Source organism: Ctenopharyngodon idella, chromosome 3 (genome assembly GCF_019924925.1).
Source record: "Ctenopharyngodon idella isolate HZGC_01 chromosome 3, HZGC01, whole genome shotgun sequence".
In the NCBI taxonomy this organism is placed as follows: domain Eukaryota; kingdom Metazoa; phylum Chordata; class Actinopteri; order Cypriniformes; family Xenocyprididae; genus Ctenopharyngodon; species Ctenopharyngodon idella.
This window is the reverse complement of record NC_067222.1, coordinates 47063259-47089314: the sequence shown is the minus strand read 5'-3', so window position 1 is coordinate 47089314 and position 26056 is coordinate 47063259. Positions and strand designations below refer to the sequence as shown.

General features: G+C 37.2%; 1 protein-coding gene across 1 annotated transcript in view; it reads right to left on the bottom strand.

Moving 5' to 3' along the window:
* Window positions 1-23312, bottom strand: part of LOC127508711 (E3 ubiquitin-protein ligase rnf213-alpha-like) — a 79139-nt gene extending 55827 nt beyond the window's left edge. Inside the window, 11 exon segments of the mRNA XM_051886921.1 lie at window positions 263-552; window positions 647-858; window positions 936-1106; window positions 1184-1332; window positions 1698-1764; window positions 1897-2063; window positions 4603-4669; window positions 4782-4948; window positions 12533-12693; window positions 19679-19794; window positions 23099-23312. Of these exon segments, the coding sequence (XP_051742881.1) occupies window positions 263-552; window positions 647-858; window positions 936-1106; window positions 1184-1332; window positions 1698-1764; window positions 1897-2063; window positions 4603-4669; window positions 4782-4948; window positions 12533-12693; window positions 19679-19781 (1554 nt within the window). The 5' untranslated portion in view covers window positions 19782-19794; window positions 23099-23312.
* Between the last annotated feature and the right edge of the window lie 2744 nt (window positions 23313-26056).

Genomic DNA, 26056 nt, shown 5'->3' with positions numbered 1-26056 from the left:
ATTCTGATGTGAACATTAACTTAAGCTTCTGACCCGTATATGCACAATTTTATGCACTGCTGTTACACGACTGGCTGATTAGATAATTAGGTGCTCAGTGCTCAAGTGAGTGTATATATTAAACAGTACTCTGAATATTCTGTAGTGTTTTTTTTATGTAGGAGAGTGATGCAATGATGACAGAATTTTCTTGCTTGGGGGAACTAATCTTGTAAAGTATGAATGTGTTCAATATATGCCAAGATGCATATGGTTTACTTACATCTTTTTCACTGTAATCGAGTTGGGACCATTGCATCTGTTTCTTTTCATATACATAAGGGTTTCCATAGATCTCAAAAAACTGTCGGAGTTGACTAAAGAAGTTCCTGAGGTTAATTTTGCTCCAGCTTGTCAGGAGGTCAAAGATACTTTCCAGCATGAATGTACCAGCGATTTTTCTTCCCTGGAGTACACTTTTCTTTTGATCAGGCCAAACAGCTTTTTTGAACCATTCAAACATATTATTAGATGGTTCTGCACAGATGATATCATCATACTGATGCCATTCCCCTGCAATACACAAAAAGAACAAATTTAGTCTCTTAAAAAAAAGAAAATTAAAGTTGAAAAAAAAAAAAAAAGACTTCTGATGAGCTTCACCTACCTTCATCATTTAGGAGATGTGATTTGACAAACAGACATCTGTTGGTGGTTTCATTCGAATCCAGTTTGTAGATGTATTCATAATGTAACTCAAACTTCTGCTTTTTTTTTGCTTTATATACAACATACTTGTAGGGGATGGACACAGATTCAGCATCAGTTTTTTTGCAAACAAACTTCCCTTCAACAAGAAATCCATGCTCTCCGAGATTCCTGAAATCAAATTATTCTTAAAAAAAATGGAAATAGTAATGAATAATCAAAAGCTGGCCCTGAAAATTTTTACTAACCGTGACACAGACAGTTCGACAAGATCTTTTTCCCAGTTACCAATGTGACTACCAGCCCTTACAAAAATATAATCCTCGTCTGGGTTAAACTTGAAGTCTTTCGACAGGACTGCATGAAAGTAAATGGTGAGTTTGTCTCTGGAACTTATATGTTGAGTTGATGCTGGATTTCTGCAATTTAAAAATATTAATGGGATAATAATCCAGGGATAAATTTTGTTTTTACCTTAAGTGCTATGAAAACCTACCTTTTTGGGAGCACAACACACTGACTTTCTATATCACCACTTTCTTTGGCTTTCTGGTCTGCAGCAGAATCTTTCTTTCCATGAGCAGACTGCTGCTTCTCACTCTGCTCAACCTTTACCGCTGAATCTCCACTGGAACCATGATTCTTCTAAATGCAAAATAAACACAAAATGTCATAACTTAACTCCATGTTTGTAGTTTCTAGTAAAAGACCAATATATTGGTCTGGCCAATGAATCAACCAACATTTGGCCTGTCTGAGTTTATTCTATATATATATATATTATATATATATATATATATATATATATATATATATATATATATATATAGATAGATAGATAGATAGATAAATAGATAAAGAGAGAGAAAGAGACAGAGAGAAAGATAGAGAGAGGCAAATTTCAGAAAATGCAAAAAAATCAGATTAATAAGATTCATAATTTGTTTACATTATTAACAATATTTTTTATTTATCATTTCGATATAAATATATATTTAATTTTTGTTTACCTTGGATTTGCTCTGTGGGCCAAATACTATTTCCTGTGATGATTTCTGTGGTTCATCCTTCTGATTTCTGTAATTTTTTAAAGTGAAAGTATATAGTATTATTTGTCATTTTAATAATAAAAAAAATGACATAAAACAAAACATATTTTAAAAAGGAGAAGAAGCAGCATATCAAAATACATCAAAGGCTTTGGCATACTTTTTGGTTTTAGGAGATGAAACATGCTGAACGCCTTTATTGGTTTCTGTTTCCCCACTTTCATCGTGTTTCTCAGATTCTGTTTTCTTCTGGTCAGAAAGAGCAGACTGCTGCTTCTCACTCTGCTCAACCTTCATCACTGCATCTCCACCGGAGATGCGATTCTTCTAAATGCAACATAAACACAAACTGTCATCATTTAATTTCCAGTAACAGACCAATTTATCAGTCTGGCCAATGAATCAATCAACATTTGTGCTCTCTGAGTTTGTCATTGTTAGCTGATAACCATGTCTAATTGGCCAAAGCTTTAGCTCTCTTTTATGCCAGTTCACAAATTTACTGACACATATTCTATTTGCAAACATATATACAATCCCCGGCCAAAAAAAAAGTCGCTATTTGAATTTTGATAGGCGAATACTACACAGTGTGTGTGTGTGTGAAACATTTATTATTATTATTATTATTATTATTATTATTATTATCAATATTGAAAACAGTTGTGTACAATTTCTTTCAGGATTCTTTGATGGATAGAAAGTTCAAAAGAACAGCTTTTTTTACCTGAAAAGGAAAGCTTTTCTAACATTATAAACTACCGTTCAAAAGTTTGGGGTAGTAACTATTTATTTATTTAGTTTTTTTTTTTTTTTTTGGAAAGAAATTAAAGAAGTTAATACAGGTGCTGGTCATATAATTAGAATATCATCAAAAAGTTGATTTATTTCACTAATTCCATTCAAAAAGTGAAACTTGTATAATATATTCATTCATTACACACAGACTGATATATTTCAAATGTTTATTTCTTTTAATTTTGATGATTATAACTGACAACTAAGGAAAATCCCAAATTCAGTATCTCAGAAAATTAGAATATTGTGAAAAGGTTCAATATTGAAGACACCTGGTGCCACACTCTAATCAGCTAATTAACTCAAAACACCTGCAAAGGCCTTTAAATGGTCTCTCAGTCTAGTTCTATAGGCTACACAATCATGGGGAAGACTGCTGACTTGACAGTTGTCCAAAAGACGACCATTGACACCTTGCACAAGGAGGGCAAGACACAAAAGGTCATTGCAAAAGAGGCTGACTGTTCACAGAGCTCTGTGTCCAAGCACATTAATAGAGAGGCGAAGGGAAGGAAAAGATGTGGTAGAAAAAAAGTGTACAAGCAATAGGGATAACCGCACCCTGGAAAGGATTGTGAAACAAAACCCATTCAAAAATGTGGGGGAGATTCACAAAGAGTGGACTGCAGCTGGAGTCAGTGCTTCAAGAACCACTACGCACAGATGTATGCAAGACATGGGTTTCAGCTGTCGCATTCCTTGTGTCAAGCCACTCTTGAACAACAGACAGCGTCAGAAGCGTCTCGCCTGGGCTAAAGACAAAAAGGACTGGACTGCTGCTGAGTGGTCCAAAGTTATGTTCTCTGATGAAAGTAAATTTTGCATTTCCTTTGGAAATCAGGGTCCCAGAGTCTGGAGGAAGAGAGGAGAGGCACACAATCCACGTTGCTTGAGGTCCAGTGTAAAGTTTCCACAGTCAGTGATGGTTTGGGGTGCTATGTCATCTGCTGGTGTTGGTCCACTGTGTTTTCTGAGGTCCAAGGTCAACGCAGCCGTATACCAGGAAGTTTTAGAGCACTTCATGCTTCCTGCTGCTGACCAACTTTATGGAGATGCAGATTTCATTTTCCAACAGGACTTGGCACCTGCACACAGTGCCAAAGCTACCAGTACCTGGTTTAAGGACCATGGTATCCCTGTTCTTAATTGGCCAGCAAACTCGCCTGACCTTAACCCCATAGAAAATCTATGGGGTATTGTCAAGAGGAAGATGCGATATGCCAGACCCAACAATGCAGAAGAGCTGAAGGCCACTATCAGAGCAACCTGGGCTCTTATAACACCTGAGCAGTGCCACAGACTGATCGACTCCATGCCACGCCGCATTGCTGCAGTAATTCAGGCAAAACGAGCCCCAACTAAGTATTGAGTGCTGTACGTGCTCACACTTTTCATGTTCATACTTTTCAGTTGGCCAAGATTTCTAAAAATCCTTTCTTTGTATTGGTCTTAAGTAATATTCTAATTTTCTGAGATACTGAATTTGGGATTTTCCTTAGTTGTCAGTTATAATCAATATTAGAAATAAACATTTGAAATATATCAGTCTGTGTGTAATGAATGAATATATTATATATAAGTTTCACTTTTTGAATGGAATTAGTGAAATAAATCAACTTTTTGATGATATTCTAATTATATGACCAGCACCTGTATATTTATTCAGCAAGTATGCATTAAATTGATCAAAAGTGACAGTAAAGACATTTATAATGTTACAAAAGCTTTCTATATATACTGCACGGTTCTTTTATAAACAAATAAATAGTTACTGACCCCAAACCTTTGAACGGTAGTTTATAATGTTACAAAAGCTTTCCTTTTCAGGTAAATGCTGTTCTTTTGAACTTTCTATCCATCAAAAAAAATTGTACACCACTGTTTTTAATATTGATAATAATAATAAATGTTTCACACACACACACACACAGTATGTATATATATATATATATATATATATATATGAGAGAGAGAGAAAGAGGCAAATACCAGAAAATGCCAAAAATAAATAAATAAATAGATTAATTGTGATTTTATATAAATATTTATTTATTTATTTATTTTTTACCTTGTATTTACTCTGTGGGCCAAATACCATTTCCTGTGATGATTTCTGTGGTTCATCCTTCTGATTTCTGTAATTTTTTAAAGTGAAAGTATACAGTATTATTTGTCATTTTAATTAACAAATGACATGAAAAACCTACTTTAAAAAGGGGAGGAAGCAGCATTTATCAAAATATATACTTTTTGGTTTTAGGAGATGAAACATGCTGAACGCCTTTATTGGTTTCTGTTTCCCCACTTTCATTGGGTTTCTCAGCTTTTGTTTTCTGTTGGTCAGAAAGAGCAGACTGCTGCTTCTCACTCTGCTCAACCTTCACTGATGAATCTCCAGTGGAGATGCGATTCTTCTAAAAGGAAAAAATAAAACAGAAAATGTCATCATTTAACTCTATGTTTTTAGTTTCCTGTAACAGCCCAATATATCAGTCTGGCCAATGAATCAACCAACATTTGTGCTCTCTGAAGTTGTCATTGTTAGCTGTTAACCATGTCTAATTGGCTGAAGCTTTAGCTCTTTTCTCTCAGTTCCCAAATTTACTGACACCTTAGTGAAAGAACACACTTTCTATTTTCAAATATATATGTATATACAGTATACATCTATATTATTATTTGTTTTAAGTTGTTATTTTTTTATTGATCTTTTCTATATAAATATATATTTAATTTTTGTTTACCTTGGATTTACTCTGTGGCCCAAATACCATTTCCTGTGATGATTTCTGTGCTTCATCTTTCTGATTTCTGTCATTTTTAAAGTCAAATATACAGTATTATTTAACATTTCAATAAAAAAAGACATTAACATAAACTACTTAAAGAAGCAGCAGCATTTATCAAAATTCATCAAAGGCTTTGGCATACTTTTTGGTTTTAGAAGATGAAACATGCTGACTGTCTTTTTTGGTTTCGGTATTGCCGCTTTCATCATGTTTCTTAGATTCTGTTTTCTTCTGGTCAGAACGACTAGACTGCTGCGTCTCACTCTGCTCAACCTTCACTGATGAATCTCCACCAGAGCTGCGGTTCTTCTGCGGGTCCACATCCTGATGATCTGTCTCCATTTGATTGCCTGTGCTGCTCTTTATGTTTGAATTCTGGTCCATATTAGCATTCTGATCAAGAGTAGTTTGTGCTCCTGTGGACATGCTATTCTGGCCTTTTTTCTTACATTCAACTTTGGATTTCTCAGTCTGCTGATCTGACACTGGGAGAGAAGCTGTGGCAGTGCTGGTGCTGATCAGCTCCCGAGTCACTCCAAGAGCTACACAGCTCTCCTTGCTACTATCCAACTGTCCTTTATCAGCATCCACGGGTAAAGCAGAGATGTCGAGCTGTGTTGGCCCCGCGGTTTCATTCTCTGGTGGGCTCAGATGAGAGGATGATTCAGCTGGTTTGGGCAAGTCATCTACAGTGCAGTTGGAGCCATCACTGTCAGAAGATTGGTCTTCCTCCATTTTCTCCTCTTTATCAGTCAGAGATATATCAGAGAGTTCACAGGTCAGAGACAAAGGTCCCTCTGCAACACTTGATTTTTTCTTCTTTTTCTTTCTTTTCTGTAGAAGCAGGATGAATAAAAATATGCATTTTAAATATACAGGGGACTTCCGGTGATGCGTGGCACAGCATAGATGCGTCACATTTTGCTCCTCGCTTAATTGAGTAATTATATCTCCAAAACCTTTTCTACTGACTCTGCATGTTGACTGAAACGTGTATTAACAGTGTAAAATGTCACTGAGGACACTTTGGAATCAATCCGACTCTTCTATTAAAATACAACGAAGAGCAACTCGTCAAACTAAGAGTGAGGATGACGGGCCTGAGGTAGAAAACGAGGTATGCTCTCAGAACGCCAGCCTCACTGAAGACGCTGTAACCAGCATTGTTGAAAGAGTGTCTGAAATACTGGACATGAAATTACGGAAACATCATGAACCAATTGCTGATATGTCTGCAAAAATCGACACTCTACTTAGTAGAGTAGGCAATGCTGAGCAGCACATTTCTGATCTCGAAGACCAGAGCACGTCAATGGTTACCTGGCTCTCAGACCTTGAAAAGGCTTTAGAAAAAGCGACGGAACGCCTGGAGGACTTAGAGAACAGAAGTCGCCGGCAAAAAAGTACGAATCGTTGGCTTGAAAGAAGGTATAGAAGGGTCTATATTTCATACATTCTGACTTATTTACACTGCTAAAGAGTTGGATTCTCATGCTAAACATGGCCAAAGTTTCATAACACGAGTTGGACGTATGACGGAGTATTTCTGTGCCAAAAATACTCTTCCAAATCCTCTTAAATTTTGGGATCTTTTTTTCGAGTATGTGCCTGTGTGACATCAGAAAGGTCGGAATTCCTTGTACGGGCACTTCTCCTGGAAGAGCACGCGCACACACGTCGACCAGAGTGAGAGAGCAAGAGCACGCCCATCAATGTGCTTCGTTCGGGTTTACGGAAGTCATCGGCAGCCCTGCACAGGACTTGCTTGAGAAAGATTTGTCATTTTGTTTTTAGACCACGAAATCAACAATATAATCAAAGAAGTGTGTTTTTGGTTGTGAGGGAAAGATAACCTTGCATCCCAAAGAACCCAGTGTTCAGTGGAGCTGAGAGATTTGTGCTCACGCATTACATTGATGCGCTCTCGATATTTGTCCCGGTCATTAGTCAGAACCGCAGGTGGTGAGTAAAACTGCATCAAATGTCTATTTTGTTGGCAATAGGTGCCTAAGTGCATATAATGTAAACAACACAAACGTAGTGAATTCAGAAATTCATTATTCATCATTCACTATATGCTATATGTGAATGATAATGCGATGGTGTATTGTGTGTTTAAATACAGTTGTTTAGCTGATCATTGATAGGTTGCAGATGATTGCTATGCAACAGCTGCCCGTGCTCGTCACTCTTTAGCTCCGCTCACACGACACGCCTCCAGGCACTCGGCTGTTTTCGGAAAGACTCGGTACAGCGGATGTATCTTTTATAAATATGATAAAACTAAAGATTTTTCAGCGATATGAAGGATGCTATACTATTCTATTCTACTCTACTCTATTCTATTCTATTCTATTCTATTCTATAGGTACTCAATATTAACATGAGATTGGCAGAAACTGTGTGTGATACCCCCCCTTTAAGTACTTTGAGTTCTTTAAGTTCTTTGATATCCTCAGTATGCCGATTAAAGATAATCGAATCCAGCTTGAGCGCACCGGCCCTCCGAGTCGCGCTGACGCTAATCCAAGAGTCTTGGTGAGACTACACAATTACAGGGATAAGATGGGCATCATGGAAGTGGCAAGGAGAAAGGAAGATATCAAGACTGGTGGGAAAAGAGTTAACTTTTTCCAGGATTTTTCTGTGGGGGTACAAAAAAGGAGATATGCTTTTATTTACCCTGCTACTATTGAGGTGCTTAATTCACCTACAGGGAAGGCGTTGTACCTCTACACGGCGAAGGATGCGGAGACTTTCCTTAATTCAGTCAGAAACCAATGGACCACTGAACCAGCTGTGTGAGTTAGAAATCATATCTGTGTTGCTTATTGGACTTTTTTGAAACGTTTTACTACAAGGCAATGCTTCAACTTATACGTATAAATTAAACTTAGTTTTTCTTCTCTTTAATTTGCAATATATTTTTATGGTTTATATTTAGGTTGATATAGAAATAGTTTAAGATTTGAGACGTTTTGGAGATCAGTACTTTGCTATGTCTGGTAGATGAGGAGTTTTGCTTTTGCTCTACTTTGTACCAGCCATTATTATGACTTTTTCAGTGTTTGGTTTGCCTCTCTACTTGGTTTGGTACTTGATTTATTTTATTTTTATGATGTTTTCTGTGATATTGAGAGGCTTCCAAAAGCTCTTTATATTTTCTATTTATTTAATTTTTTTTTTTTTTTTTGTCTCTAGCACGTGTTTATGCTTTGTTCTTTCTTATGCAGGATGTCAGTTCTTACAGCACTATGGAAATAATTTAATGTTTTGCTTATGGATGAACTACATGTGGAGGATATTTTTTGTGATTTATTTTATTTTAAAGGGGGTGTTGATCATTGTAACATCTGTAATGAGGTATTAGAAAGTCTATATATGAAGGTACGTACCTGGAATCTTAAAGGGGTAAATAATGTGATCAAAAGAAAGAACATTTTAAATATTTTGATTAGGGATAAGATTCAGATTGCTTTGTTACAAAAGACTAAGTGATAAGGAACATCAAAAGGAACATCAAAAGCTCTGCAGGGACTGGGTTGGGCAAATCTATTGTTCTTCTTTTTCTACAAAAAGTTGTGGTGTTTGTATATTATTACATTTTGTATATTACTACACATAACCACCAGACAACACGACTTATTAGAAGCCCCTCTCTCTTTGCGAGAAGTTAAGTCTGCTATTTCGTCTTTACAGCCGGGTAATCACCAGGCCCTGATGGTTATCCAGTTGAATTTTTTCAGATATTGCAGGATAAGCTTAGCGGTTACATTTTGAAGGCCCTAAATAAAGCATTTGAGGAATCTTCTGTTTCTGATGTTATGAATACAGCATTAATTTCACATTTTAAAAAGGGGGAAAGACCCTGAACAATGAGGATCATACCGGCCTACAAGCTTATTAAATGTTGATTTAAAAATATTGGCTAAAATTTTAGCAAAACGATTAGAACAGGTTATTCCTAGTATAATTAATGCTGATCAGACAGGCTTCATTAAAAGTCGTCAGTCCTATTATAATACTACACGTTTATTTCATATTTTGAACTATCTTGAAAAGACTTCAGACTCAGGCCTCCTAGTATCAATCGATGCAGAGGAAGCATTTGATAGGGTGAAGTGGAGCTACTTATTTGAGGTCATGAAAAAATTCAGCTTTGGAAATAATTTTTCGAAGTGGATTAGTCTGTTGTACACTAATCCTAAAGCCTCTATAATAACTAATGACGTGGTTTCTACCTCATTTGATCTTCACCGTGGAACACGACAAGGTTGCCCACTCTCACCTCTATTGTTTGCAATTGCAATAGAGCCCTTAGCAATATATGTTCGGCAGAATGAAAAAATTCATGGTGTACATTTGGGGTAAAAACAACAAAAAATGCTTTATGCAGATGATGTTATTCTTATTATTAGAGAGCCCGAAATTTCTTTGCCAGAAATTATTAAATGTATGGAATAATTTGGGTCTGTTTCTGGCTATAAAGTTAAATTTTCATAAATCAGAAATCATGCCAATTGGGACACATAATAAATCCAAGCCTTTTTATATAGACCCTTGTAGATGGGTAACCAAAGGCCAAACATACCTGGGCATATGTATTCCACCCAAGCTTTCATTACTATACTCATTAAATATTAAATCATTGATAGCACAGGTTAAGCATGACTTGACACGTTGGTCTACTCTTCCTGTCTCTTTATTAGGAAGGATAAATTTAATTAAAATGATTACTCTACTTAGAATTCTATATCTTCTTTCTATGTCCTTTTTCCAACTGTCTTCAAATGATGTTAAAGTAATAAATTAACTTATATCCAGATTTATTTGGGCAGGCCGGAAGCCTAAGTTTAAGTTGGATGTTTTACAGCAACCAATAGGTAAGGGTGGATCGGCATTGCCTAATTTTAAGTTCTCTGCCTGGGCAATACAAGCAAGAATAATTATGGGCTGGATTTATAAACCTCTGGACGCCTCTTGGGTTGAAATAGAAATGGATTTATGCTGAACCTCTGAGCTAGTTATTTTCTTAGATGGAAAGATCCCAATTCCTTCTGAATTGAAGAATTTTTCTCTTATATATTCAACTTTTCATTATAAACACTATTTCTGTCTGCAACAAATTCCCATTGTCTATGGGAATGTAATAAGATAGAACATTTTTGGTTTTTAATTTACAAGGCTCTCTCAGACATTTGTAAAGTAACAGTTCAAGCCTCACCTTCTATGTGTTTACTTGGTATTCTGCCTCCTCTTTTTGAGGAACACAAAGATGTTCACCCTTTGCTGATGTTGGCAAGGAAGGCCATTATGAATAAATGGGTTGGAGATAGCCCTCCACTATATAGGGATTGGTTAGCTATGATAAAGGATCTTATACAGTATCTCACAGAAGTGAGTACACCCCTCACATTTTTGTAAATATTTTATTATATCTTTTCATGTGACAACACTGAAGAAATGACACTTTGCTACAATGTAAAGTAGTGAGTGTACAGCTTGTATAACAGTGTAAATTTGCTGTCCCCTCAAAATAACTCAACACACAGCCATTAATGTCTAAATCGCTGGCCACAAAAGTGAGTACACCAATAAGTGAAAATGTCCAAATTGGGCCCAATTAGCCATTTTCTCTCCCCGGTGTCATGTGACTCGTTAGTGTTACAAGGTCTCAGGTGTGAAAGGGGAGCGGGTGTGTTAAATTTGGTGTTATTGCTCTCACTCTCTCATACTGGTCACTGCAAGTTCAACATGGCACCTCATGGCAAAGAACTCTCTCAGGATCTGAAAAAAAGAATTGTTGCTCTACATAAAGATGGCGTAGGCTATAAGAAGACTGCCAAGACCCTGAAACTGAGCTTGCAGCACGGTGGCCAAGACCATACAGCGGTTTAACAGGACAGGTTCCACTCAGAACAGGCCTCGCCATGGCCGACCAAAGAAGTTGAATGCACGTGCTCAGCGTCATATCCAGAGGTTGTGTTTGGAAAATAGACGTATGAGTGCTGCCAGCATTGCTGCAGAGCTTAAAGGGGTGGGTGGTCAGCCTGTCAGTGCTCAGACCATACGCCGCATACTGTATCAAATTGGTCTGCATGGCTGTCATCCCAGAAGGAAGCCTCTTCTAAAGATGATGCACAAGAAAGCCCGCAAACAGTTTGCTGAAGACAAGCAGACTAAGGACATGGATTACTGGAACCATGTCCTGTGGTCTGATGAGACCAAGATAAACTTATTTGGTTCAGATGGTGTCAAGTGTGTGTGACGGCAACCAGGTGAGGAGTACAAAGACAAGTGTGTCTTGCCTACAGTCAAGCATGGTGGTGGGAGTGTCATGGTCTGGGGCTGCATGATTGCTGCCAGCACTGGGGAGCTACAGTTCATTGAGGGAACCATGAACACCAACAGAGCATGATCCCCTCCCTTCGGAGACTGGGCTCAGGGCAGTATTCCAACATGATGATGACCCCAAACACACCTCCAAGACGACCACTGCCTTGCTAAAGAAGCTGAGGGTACCTAAACCCTATTGAGCATCTGTGGGGCATCCTCAAACAGAAGGTGGAGGAGCGCAAGGTCTCTAACATCCACCAGCTCCGTGATGTCATCATGGAGGAGTGGAAGAGGACTCCAGTGGCAACCTGTGAAGCTCTGGTGAACTCCATGCCCAAGAGGGTTAAGGCAGTGCTTTAAAATAATGGCAGCCACAAAAAATATTGACACTTTGGGCCCAATTTGGGGAATTTGGGGTGTAGCGGTTTAGACATTAATGGCTGTGTGTTGAGTTATTTTGAGGTGACAGCAAATTTACACTGTTATACAAGCTGTACACTCACTACTTTACATTGTAGCAAAGTGTCATTTCTTCAGTGTTGTCACATGAAAAGATATAATAAAATATTTACAAAAATTTGAGGGGTGTCCTCACTTCTGTGAGATACTGTATATGTTGATATACATTGGATATTGTTTTTTTTTTATTGTTTTCCTCCATTGTGTTAAAAAGATGTGCAAACATATTGCACATGTATTTTGGTTTGTGTGCAACACTGGTTGTTTTTGATTCACGTGGACAATAAAATAAATAAATAAATAAATAAAAAGCATTATAAAATAGGAATTAAAACAGAATTTCATAATAATAAACTTTTTAAAAACTTAATCCAGGGCAATTTAATTGTTAAAGCTGATTTTCATGTCCAGCACCTTTTTCTTTGGGTTAGGGCAGGTATCTTCATTTGGACGCTTCGGAGAGACACTGGAATTCTGGCCATCAAGAGCTTCTGACTCAGGTCCGATATCAGTCATTTTTGCATCGGTGCCATGTGGAATGTTTGAGGATGTTTGAGACTCGTCTTGTGGCTTGGCTAATAAACACAAAAACAAAGGTCACACAGCAGACACACACACCCTGACTAAAACTACTGACCTCTTACGAAATATTCATTCACACTGAACCTAATTCTAGCTTCATATCCTATCTTTAGGACTGACTGTTTGCACTGTCATTCCTTAAAGGAAGAAATCGGATCTGTTAAAATGGTGTAGTAAATAACTGGCATTTCAACATTGTTGAGCCACAGTAATGACTTAAAGTCAACATGAAACATCATTCTCAACCCATTTTGGCTCTGTAATGTCAAGTATCTCTAAGTGGAACTGGATGATCAACAAGAAAACAAAAATGAAGGGCAGATTTCATTCATCTGGAATTCACTGAATGATGAAAGTGTCTTGTTGGGTTTCCATCCAAATGTTTTGCATTTCTAAAGCACATTTCTGAAAATTCAACTAAACAAAATGCATCATATTTTGCGTTTCCAGTTTCAAGCTCCAAAAAGGACTTTGCGTAATTTAAGTTGTGTTTTTAAATCATCTAAAATGTGCTGTGACTTGTATTCCAAAGAAACTTATATAATGCTATTAATGTAAAGTACACAAAATAAGAGTACGCATATGGCACACATATATGAAAGCCCATTTCCGCCTCAGTAAAGTAAAAAATATGATTCTTTAAGTCATAATATTGAGAAACTTTCTCATAATAATGACTTATTATGACATAATAATGAGAAACTTTCTCATAATAATGACTTAGTTTTTCATAATAACGAGAAACTTTCTCATAATAATGAGAAATTTTCTCATTACTTTTGACTTAGTATCTCATAATAATGAGAAACTTTCTTATAATAATGACTTAATTTCTCATAATAACGAGAAACTTCTATGCATGCCCAGAGCAGCGGAGCAGAAGGGCGTGGCACGCTAGCCACATCCGCTGGTCAAAGTCTTGTAAATGCGAGAACAACAAACATGACACGTAATGCAAAACAGTTGTTTTCGTTAAAGTAATCTACAAAGTAGAGTCTATCTATAGACATATCAGTTATTATAAATTATCAGTATATCTTCAATACTTTTCTATGCGCACGAGAAGGTGGAACGCAAAGTGGTTTCCGTGGTAACGGTGGAAACTGTTGCATGAACGCGACGGCTTACAAAACTATCAGATTAACGAAGGAATATGACATGTATTCGTTAAGTTTAAGTGCAACGTCTTCATAAAATGTGTGGGTTTATGTGTTAACGTTAACACGTATTTCGCGCATGAGTGTAGGCTATTTGATGTGCAGGTTTGCCTAGACAATGCGCTGGAAAGCTTTTCTAATATAAACCGGGTCCTAAAGCACTTGCCCAGTCATAAACCTTCATTCCAGTGATAGTCCTACAGAAAACACCTTTTTAAGATGTTTATGACTCATTAGAATGTATGCAAAAGACAGCTTTCCGGTGAAGCGTTCTTTAACAGACTTGGATATGTAGGTGTGTGCTTCATACACAAAAATACAAATGAATAAACAACTATATCCCGTCTCATACTGATCATTTATCAATAATGTTATTTATTTAATGATATTATGGATTACACTTTTGTTGAACGTGCCATGGTTGCGGAGTTATCGCATTTGACCAGCGGATGTCGCTAGCTTGTCACTGCACCGCTGCTTTGCGCATGCGTAGAAGTTTCTCATTATTACATAACTATGAGAAAGTTTCTCATAATAATGAGAAACAAAGTCATTATTACGAGAAAGTTTCTCATTATGAGAAACTAAGTCATAATTACGAGAAAGTTTCTCATTATTATGAGAAACTAAGTCATTATTACGAGAAAGTTTCTCATTAATATGAGAAACTAAGTCATAATTACGAGAAAGTTTCTCATTATTATGAGAAACTAAGTCATTATTACGAGAAAGTTTCTCATTAATATGAGAAACTAAGTCATAATTACGAGAAAGTTTCTCATTATTATGAGAAACTAAGTCATTATTACGAGAAAGTTTCTCATTATTACGAGAAAGTTTCTCATTATTATGAGAAACTAAGTCATAATTACGAGAAAGTTTCTCATTATTATGAGATACTAAGTCATTATTACGAGAAACTTTCTCAATATAATGAGATACTAAGTCATAATTATGAGAAAGTTTCTCATTATTATAACTTACAGAATTATATTTTTTTACTCAATTGTGGCGGAAACTGGCTTCCATACACATACAAAAATAAGAGTTAAAAACAAATCAGTTCTAGCATTGCTAATCTGACTTCGCAGCCTCCTCATTGTAACAGTAAAATGTAATCAATGAAAACTGAAATGTGTAACTTTTTCTGTTTAAAACTAACTGTTGTAACAACTCTTAATGAAATGAAGAAGACTAAAGGAGCTAATTGTGGACACAAAGGCTGCTGGCCTGAGCTGGAGGTGAAAGTTTACAGATGTGTTCTCGAACCGGCAGAGGTGTGTCCGCTGTGCGTCTCTGCGCACATTCACTTTCGTTTCAGAAATCTGTTTAGGCTTGGCATTTATAATAATTATTGTTTAAATAAACACCACTATAAGTTAGTGAAAGTGACATTTGAAGGCCAAGTATAATAACAGATTCCATACACAGAATTTGCCCTCTGCATTTAACCCATCCAAGTTAGTGCGCACACACACACACACACGCACACGCGCACGCACACACACGCACACACACGCACACACACGCACACACACACACACACTGCAAAAAGTTCTTTGTCAGAAGTGTGATTATGTTATGACTTTAATGCTATTATGTTATGTTATGCACTGGTGTTTTACATTATTTCTGAATGGAATAATAAAATGTGACATACACCAATACAACTTACTCTATCTGCGATACAATTACTTTGTATGATGAACAGTTATATTTAAGTGGTTATTCATTCACAAATCAAATTTAAACATTGTTCATCTCGAGTACACAGAGCCCAAATAAAACATGGTGTCACACCAGTAATATCAACTTTCATTTATTTAATTCGTTTATCTGACACACAGAACCAATGATGATTGATATTATTGGTTGTATGAATTTATTTCATGCTATAATGTCCTTTTTAGGGCCCGAGCACCGATGGTGTGAGGACCCTATTGGAATTGCTCCATTTATTATTATTCTTCCGCTTCTTCTTTAGGGCCCAAGCCACTAAGGCGCAGGGGCCTATTCTCCTAAGGATTATTATTATTTTTTATTTTTCTTCAAACTTCCAGGGCTTTTTGGGGGCCTTAACGTGCTCAAAAACTCTTGAAAATTGGCACACACATTGGAATCTGCGGCCATTAGGACGCCGCAGAAGCTGGGACCCGGGCGTGGCATGGGGGCTTGACAGCGCCCCCTTAAATGGGATCCAAAAACTTACATGCAAACAGGCTTGCATGTATTAGTATGAAACTCGCTACACATAAAGGCCTCATCGGGCCGAACAACTTTCGTGCTCTAAGTTATACACCAGCTCAACAGGAAGTCAGTTATTATGGGTTGTTTGAAAAACGCATGCTCTGGAATTTGATATACTCCTCCTAGGCGAATAATCCGATCACCACCAAACTAGGTCAGCATGAAGTCAAGACATTGATGATGAAAAATTGCCAGCGGATTTTTGATATCTCGAACGGTTTGGCCGTGGCGAGGCAATGGATTTATGACGAGAAAAGGGAAACACGAAATGTGTTATAACGTCTGCATACATTGATTGATTTTTATGAAACTTCAGCTATGTGTTCGTTGTAGGAGTCTGATCACATGGATGTGACTATTGTGAGTCAAAGTTATAGCGCCACTAAATGGCAGCAGGAAGTGTGTCACTTTCAAAATGCTTTGAGATCACCCTCATGAGATTTACCCGATTTGCTTCAAACTTCATCACAATAATGTCAAAACATGGCAGATGTAGACCTGTGAATGTATTTGTGATATCTTAAATATTGTTGCCATGGCAAAATGTCAAACTTTAATAATATTCTTTAGAGTTTTTGAGGCTCTTAACATGCTTCAAATTGCATGAAACCCGACACACATATCAATATTGTCGACCAGTAGACATGGACAAAGCCTTAGAAATGGGGGTGGTGGAGGGGCTCAGTAGTGCCACCTTTTGACAAAAGTGGGGGTGTTATTTTTACCTACAGTCACCAAACTCAGTACACATATTGTTCTCATTAGGGCGGACAACTTTCTAATTTACAGTCGTTAGCTCCGACCAACAGGAAGTCAGATATTTTGGTTTGAATGTGGATTTTTCACATTCCCTCTCTCTCTGTCCTACCCCCCTCCCCCCTCAGTCTCACTTTCTCTCTCTTCTCTCTCTTTCTCTCTGTGTGTGTGTGTGTGTGTGTGTGTGTGTGTGTGTGTGTGTGTGTGTGTGTGTGTGTGTGTGTGTGTGTTTGTGTGTGTGTGTGTGTGATCATAAGGGCACCAACTGCTGCAGTAAATGTTTTGTATTCAAATGGATTTGAAATAGTCCTTTTATGTTTAACTGTTTTAAATGCCTATTGCCCGCCGTGCACAGTTGCCATGAAGCCACCGGGCTTGGGCCCGCCCTCGCCGCTTGCAGCTATATTCTTCTTCTTCTTCTTCTTCTCCCAAATGAATCACATTTTTGAGGGCCTAAACATGCTGAAAACTCATGAAATTTTGCACACACGTCAGAAGTGGTGAAAATTTACGTCTGTTATGGGTCTCAGAATTAGGCGTGGCAAAATGGCTCGATAGCGCCACCTACAAAATTTCAACGAAGTGCCCCTTGCACCATGTTTCACGTACAGTTATGAAATTCAGTAGACACATGTAACAGCCCAATCCCTACAAAAAAGTCTCCTGGAGCAAAGTCTGAAAACCAACAGGAAGTCAGATATTTTGAATTTGCTCTGCAAAATTTGTGTACTTTTTGCCATTTCCAGATGTTGTACTTTAACGAACTCCTCCTAGAGCTTTTATCAGATCAACATCATATTTGGTCGGTCTAATCTAAAGGCCTTTGCGACGTTAAATTGCGAAGATCTAGAGTTTTTGCTAAAGGGCGTGTCCGTGACGGCCTGACAAATTTCAATGTTTTGCCATGAAAAAGGAAGTTTATGTAACTCGGGTATACAAAGTTGGATTAGCCGCAAACTTCACATGTTTGATAAGAGTCCTGGCCTGAAGACATCTACATGGCAATATTCAGTTACGGTCATAGCGCCACCTGCGGGCAACAGGAAATTACATGTTTTACACTGTGATTAACTCCTCATACAGATTTAACCAGAACCAGATCATATTTGGTCAGTCTAATCTAAAGGCCTTAGCGATGTTAAATTGTGAAGATCTAGAGTTTTCACTAAAGGGCGTGTCCGTGGCAGCCTGACAAAGTCTGATGTTTCGCCATGAAAGAGGAAGCTGTTGTAACTCAGGCATACAATGTCCGATCTGCCCCAAACTTCACATGTGTGATAAGAGTCCTTGCCTAAAGACATCTATATGCCAATATTCAGTTACTCATAGTGCCACCTGCTGGCAACAGAAAATGGCATGCTTTACATTGTAATTCACTCCCAGAAACACATTTCAATATGCCACAAAGTACCAAACACACTAGAAACAGGTTAAATCATGCAACACTTGGCTAAGTGCTAATGTATGCGATTAACGCCACGAAACAGGAAATTGTTGTAACTCAGGCATACAAAGTCCGATCTGCTCCAAACTTCACATGGCGGTGAGCCCGGGTGCGAGGGCCCTTTCATCGCTGCTTGCAGCTTTAATTGGAGCTTGAAACCTTTGGACCACATTAACTTTCACTGCACAGACAAAAACAGCTGAAGCAGTCTTCAGATCCCTTGTGGTCCACAGAAGAAAGAAAATCAAGTTTGGAACGGCATGAGGGCGAGAATTTTAATTTATGTGTGAACCTTTATGTGAACTTTTACAGACTCTGCACATTGCAAAGCGTTTCCATTCAAGATTTCTGAAGTGCAAATTCTAAATTTGCACAACAATTATTTTAACCTGATACATGGTTGGGAAGGCAAAAGTATTTGTGACATCAGCTTAAAATTAGTTTCGGAGGTGGAAAAAAAATAAAATAATAATTTTTGATTGAGATTATAAAGACATTTTTCCCCCTTTGGAAAAACCTGTTTTAATGAATCATTCTCAAGAAGACCAGAAACATGTATATTGATTTCATGTTGACTTTAAGCATCAGCTCAATGACAAGACACTTTCTTCAACAAGTGATAAAAGCTGTGTGGAGAGAGAGGATGGGAAACTCTTATGTTCTTCATGACATCATGAGGTGCATCAGACAACATAAACAACGTGTATACCTTCATACATTCATACATACATATATATATTGTGTCCAAAACAGCTCATTCATTCATTATACAGTGCAGGAGTCAGACATGCATGCCAATGTGGCACGTGAGCAAAAGCGAGAGAGGTGTACGTATTTGATTATGATAAAAAGTACCTCGCACCTGCATACAGATCTACACTGAGCTAATAATTCCTCATTAAATAAGCAAGTTTGTGATTGATCAAGTAATGTTTGATCATCAACTGCAAAATTTGTTATTCTTTCAATTAAGCCATTATGAACTTTTAAAATATGGTTATGTGTATTTATACTTTGGGGTGGGGGCACTTCATGATAAAAAGGTTGCGGACCCCTGATATAGTGAATGCCACACAGTTAAGACTACTGACGACAAATCAGTGAATTCAGACACTGCTGTACACCATACTGCGCACTGCATTAGTTGTTGTTACATACACATTAAATGTCCTATCTAAAAGTAAATGTCTTTTTTATATTAAATCATATCTTTAATTAAACTTTACCAGAAATAAAAATGAAAGTAAATGTATTAATAAAAATATGCATAAATAATCATTCAAAATAAGGAAATAAATAATTGTAAGAAAAAAAATGAAAGAACAAACAACAGAACAAAATGGTAGAGAGAGAAATGAAGACTCAAGCACCTACCTGGTGCTGTGTCACATGACTCGGACGACAGCTTATAGCCACACTCACTGCAGAATTTGGGTGCCTTTTCCAAAGACACATGACTGCATTTAGGACACTTCATTCTGAGGTGAAGTCTGCAAAAAGCATAAGTATGAGTGGGATTTGCCCACTTTTCAATAACATGATGATGATGACACACAAGAAATCACATGATTTCTAAGAACTCCATATTACTTTCAATTTTCATTTGCTTATAAATATAAATAAAGTTCATCATCTAGAACCATATGTCCCACCTGACATGCTCGGGAACTTGCAAGTGCCCAGTGTTGGGGAGTAACTAGTTACATATAACGGTGTTACATAATTTAATTACAAAATAAATTTAACTGTAATCCATTACACTTACTGAGAAAAAAATATGTAATTAAATTAGTTACTTAAGAAAATGTCCATGATTAAAAAAGGGGGTTGCTTCTGGATATTATTTGTAAAAAGCTAGGATATGTTGAATAAAATTAATTTGTTTAATTGATTTCTTTCCCAAATTGCACTGACTGCTCTAAAATATGAGACACTACCCCCGGTTTCACAGACAAGGCTTAAGCTAGTCCCAGACTAAAGTGCATGTTTTAACTGTTTTAACTGAAAGCAATTTGAACTGACATTTCTTAAAACATGTCAGTACCATTGTTTTGTCTCAAGATGCACACCAGTAATGTTTTATTCTAAGGCACGTTTACAAAAGCTGCTTAAATGTCTTAATTGAACTAAGGTTTAATCCTGGCTTAGTCTAAGCCTGTCTGTGAAACCGGGCCTAATGTTTCAGAGGTTTAGGACACAGAATAGGATACATTCTTATTCAATAATGGTTTATTTCCTATTTGGATTTATGTATATGGTATATTTTTTAAGATTACCTGTTTTTTCCCTAGGCGTTGTTAGATGCCAGTGTTTTCTATCATAGCTAAGGACCAAGATATGATTTTAAAAACAGTATCATAGCTATTAAACTATTTCTTGTCATGATTTTAAATCTGTATTTAACCTCAGAACGATGTCAAAGTTAAAAAGAGGTGCTAAAGTCTGATTTTGTGGTGGCTGTGCTTTAAAAGTAATTATTATAATCTTAATTCAAGTGATGAAGGATTTTGAAAGTCTGACAGTAATCAGTGTTGAGTACTACTGTAAGGTTAATATGGAAGTACACGTGTAGCAATATTCAAACTATTGATTCTTACATCGGAATGAATCAATACTGAATTTACTTAAGATGGATAATGACACCATTTTCTTTAAGAGCTGCTGTGCAGCCAAATTATATACCAGTTATCACTGTAAAGCTGCTTTGACACAATCTGCATTGTTAAAAGCGCTATATAAATAAAGGTGACTTGACTTGTATGGTTTTCTCTTTTTATCATTCTGATTATTGTTTATGCATAATTTATATTAATAAAACGGCGTGTAGTCCATCTGTATGCTAATGAGTGTTATTTATATAATAATAATCATAATAATAATTTATATTCTCAAAAATAATGATGTTTAAACCCCTCTTTCAAACACTAGAAAGCACCCCATCCAGCCCATCTCTAATGCTTCTAAAATTGACTCTGGTCTGGTGATGTTGAAATTTCTCTCCTCTATTTTAGAAATATTTTGGACAGCTACACAGAGTTGGGTAAGTCTTCTGGGTCACAGCAATGGATTACATAGGCCTATTTCTTCTTTTTAAAAATTTTTTTCTTCTTCTGTGAAACAATTTCATTTTACATAATTTTATTTATGAACATTTTAATTAAAACTTCTCAACTGTTAATGTTTTTCATCATTGTACAAAAGCTATCATGCCACAAAACTCCAGTTCCAGCACATCCCAAAGCCACTACTGGACTGAGATCTGGTGACTGCATAAATTAGGTCAGCCGGACCTATTTTTTTAGGCTGCATAAATTAAGTCAGCTGAAACCGATAACACTTCCTATAACACCAGATGTACTCGTTACATCAGAAGAAGAATGGCATCTATGCTAATATTAGTCTCTCTGTTTATCCCGAGGTTTACTGTAGTCAGCCAGATCCGGGGCGTATCCAGGCGAGATCGAGGACCTGCGCCTTGACACGACCACAACGCAGCCCTGAAGTGTCAGCAGAGATTGAGTCAACTAGATCATCCACTGTGAAGGCCTCATCGACACGACAGCCAGTGGCACAGTTCCTCAACAAACCGTCCATTACCGGCGCAATGAATACGATCCTCAACTGGATGGAACTGGAATAAATACTTTGACTGTGATCCCATCGGACTTATTATGATTCAGGCAGCTATCATAAAGCACTGTTCGCTGTTGGCCAGAGAAGAACTGGCCCCCCGAGTGAGCCTGGTTTCTCCCAAGGTTTTTTCTCCCAAGGGGGGGGGGGTTCTTTTTTTTTTCCGTTCGAACCACCCGAACCCCCCCTGCCTACGGGCATGCACACACACCTGTGACATTCACAGACCTGAATATCAATGTATCAATCATTCGAACAGATTATATTATATGTTGCCTGGCAAACATTAACAACCAACAGCTATGTCATTTTATAAAAGCAATAAGCCACTCCAAGCCGCATGTTGCTTCACCTTGTTGTGCTTTCCTGGTGAAATAACTGGAACAGCCCTCTTACACTCTTACACAACAGAAAAATAATCAAAACAAACAATAAAAATACATATATTAAAACAGATATAAACGAATAGATAACACATACATTCAACGGAAATTAATATATAAATTAATGAATAAAAGCACTTCGTGCATTTTGCAGGCATATTGCCCAATCCTCCGATAGAGGCCGCTGTCGCTCAATTCACTCAAAATTAAAAGTATTGCGAGCAAGACGAAACCGACCATAAAACGAAACTATAATAATTTATAGACATTACGAGTTTAATCATCAAGCATAGATGGATATATGTGTAGAAATTTAATATTTACATATACCATTCCTTTTACGTTATATTATTTAACGTCAGTGTGACGTGTCTGAATGGCGAACCTGTATTTCACAACCATCTTCTAATCTATTATAAACGACACAAAACTTACACGTCTCACATCTACTGACAGCTTAACATCACAGTCTTTGCATAATAAGCCAGTATTAACGTTATATCAGTAAAACTGCACAACACACAGCCCGAAATAAACATGATAACGTAATACTTAAATTCACAAGCAAGCTAACCAGAATAGCAGCTTAGACAAGTTTATTTAAAAGAATAAATAGACTGTGCGAGTGTTATTTTAGCAGTAGAGACGATATGATGTATGATATATGATATTAATGGCCGATCCAGACAAACTCGCAGTCTGAGCTCTTCCTCATGTGACATGCTAACGCTAAACAGACGCGGATTGTAAAGACAAGCGGACTCTCAGGTTTGTGTCTTACCTATAGTACAGGTGTGAGTTGTCACAAATGAGCACACATTGTCACGGCATGTCATCGTATATTTGACACTCAGCACTGCTCTGGTCAGATCTGGTCGCGTCCATAAGAAGCTCACACAGTGAAGCTACTGAGGAAAAGCTAGGCACTTAAACATCTATGAACTTTCGTTTCGTGAAAAATGGGCGTGAGTTTCATGTGTATCTGCTTGTCCGAAACTACAAGCCAATAAGACCAATGGAAGTATAGGATACTTCAGAAATCATGAGATGAAGCTGATTTCTTAATAAATCATTATTTTATATTATTATATATTATTATAAATGTTTATCCAGAAAGGTCAAACTGTTTAGTATATGTACAGTGCCTTTAGAAAATAACCCCCTCAAAGTAAAGAATATTAAACGTATTATCCCCCCCTCCATTCTAAAATAGGCTAAATAGACTTTCAGACAGGTGAAACCAAATACTGCATTTCTTTCTTTGCACACAAACATTAACAGATTAAATACGATTAACAGAAATACTTAATAAAGGCACTTAAAGTCACCATGAAATAAAATTTACGTTTCTTATTTTTATTGCAGTATTTAGGCCTATTCATCATTTTTTAAATGATTTATCCATGCTCATCATTATTTATAAAAATTAATGTGTGATCGTAATCTTTATTAAAAATAACTTCCCCTCCTTCTTGCAGCAATGTCTCTTCTCTGATGACGTGTTTACTGGCACAAGGGCGGGGCAACCTGTCACTCACATGACATCACAGCAATGGCAAACCACACCCATCCAACCATCCAAGAAGCTTTTTCTAGAAGCTGTTTCACTCAGATATACGCGTCACAATAGAAAAGACCATCGCAACTTCTGTTTCGTGCAGACTTTCAAGGTTTAATTAACCCTTTAAAGGCTAGTTCACCCAAAAATGAAATTTCTGCCATTAAGTACTTACACTCATGTCGTTCTGACGTAAACACAAAAGTGCTGAACTGCGTTCACTGTGTCAAATGCATACGTGTCTGACAGGGCAAAGAAGAAATTGTTGAATAAAGTCGTTATTTTTGTTTTGTTTTTACACAAAAAGTATTCTTGTTGCTTCATAACATTAAGGTTGAACCACTGTAGTCACATTGACTATTTTAACGATATTTTTAGTACTTTTCTGGACCTTGAATGACGGTAATTACATTGCTTTCTATTGGAGATAAAAAAAAATAAAAAAAACCTCTTGGATTTCACCAAAAAATGTCTTAATTTGTGTTCCGAAGATGAACGAAGGTCTTACGGATTTAGAACGACATAAGGGTGAGTACTTAATGACAGAAATTTCATTTTTGGGTGAACTAACCCTTTAATTCTGCTCAAAAATAGTCTACATGACAGACATCACTGAAACAGATGTCCAGAGTAACCACAATTGGCGCCAATCAGAAAACTGGGAGGCTGCTCTCTGCCAGTGGTGTAAGTTTGGGTCGGGCAGGGGCCGGGCCACCTGTTTGCTGACAAATTGCAAATTGCACTTTCATTGCACTGAAAAACCTTTTAGAACGTTTCATATGCAGTTAAAATAGATGAAACGCACTGTTAAATTGCCTTGGTGCATAATTACCTTTGAAATATGTAGAAACTCTGAACACCTGTTTCATTGATATCTGTCATGTAGTAGGGGCTTTTTAAAAAGCAGCTTTAACCCTTATGTGCTGTTTGTTTAGGGTGTACTGTACACTCAGGATATTTGGGGGCTCCCCAGACCACACACAGTAAAGTGTGATTTTGTCTCAAAATAATGTACATTTTTAAAACAAATGTAATATTACTCAATTTCAATGTTTTCACTGTACAGTTGTGCAGTTTTAGGGAAATTTATGGTATTTGTTTATTTACCTCAATTTGTAATAATTTAAATCCTATACACATTAATATAAAATATCAACATTTTATGTAAACATCACTTTAAAGACAATAAATATTTCTCAATTTGATTCATGATGATAACAACAACAAAAAAAAAAAGAAAAAAAAAAAGCCATGATTTGGTGGGAGACTGCTGCCATCTTCTGGAAAACAAACACTATTCAAATGAAAATAATATGAGATTTCAACAAAAGCCACTAGATGGCTGCAGAGCTTCACTCACTGGTGCGTCACTCACTCTTTTCACAAAAGTGAGTGAGTGACTTTTTTAAAAAAAAATTAGATTTATGTTTAGACATTATAAAATCATTATAACAAAATAACTCTTTGTTTATGATTTTGTACTGACGTATAATTTTTTTGCAATTATGTCACAATATTAGTCAAACCTGAACATGGTGTTACATGTTGAATGTGTTATATACACCGATCAGGCATAACATTATGACCACTGACAGGTGAAGTGAATAACACTGATTATCTCTTCATCATGGCACCTGTTAGTGGGTGGAATATATTAGGCAGCAAGTGAACATTTTGTCCTCAAAGTTGATGTGTTAGAAGCAGGAAAAATGGGCAAGCGTAAGGATTTGAGCGAGTTTGACAAGGGCCAAATTGTGATGCCTAGATGACTGGGTCAGTGCATCTCCAAAACTGTAGCTCTTGTGGGGTGTTCCGGGTCTGCAGTGGTCAGTGTCTATCAAAAGTGGTCCAAGGAAGGAACAGTGGTGATCCGGCGACAGGGTCATGGGCGGGAAAGGCTCATTGATGCACGTGGGGAGCGAAGGCTGGCCCGTGTGGTCCGATCCAACAGACAAGCTACTGTAGCTCAAATTGCTCAAGAAGTTAATGCTGGTTCTGATAGAAAGGTGTCAGAATACACAGTGCATCGCAGTTTGTTGCGTATGGGGCTGCATAGCCGCAGACCAGTCAGGGTGCCCATGCTGACCTCTGTCCACCGCCGAAAGTGCCAACAGTGGGCATGTGAGCACCAGAACTGGACCACGGAGCAATGGAAGAAGGTGGCCTGGTCTGATGAATCAC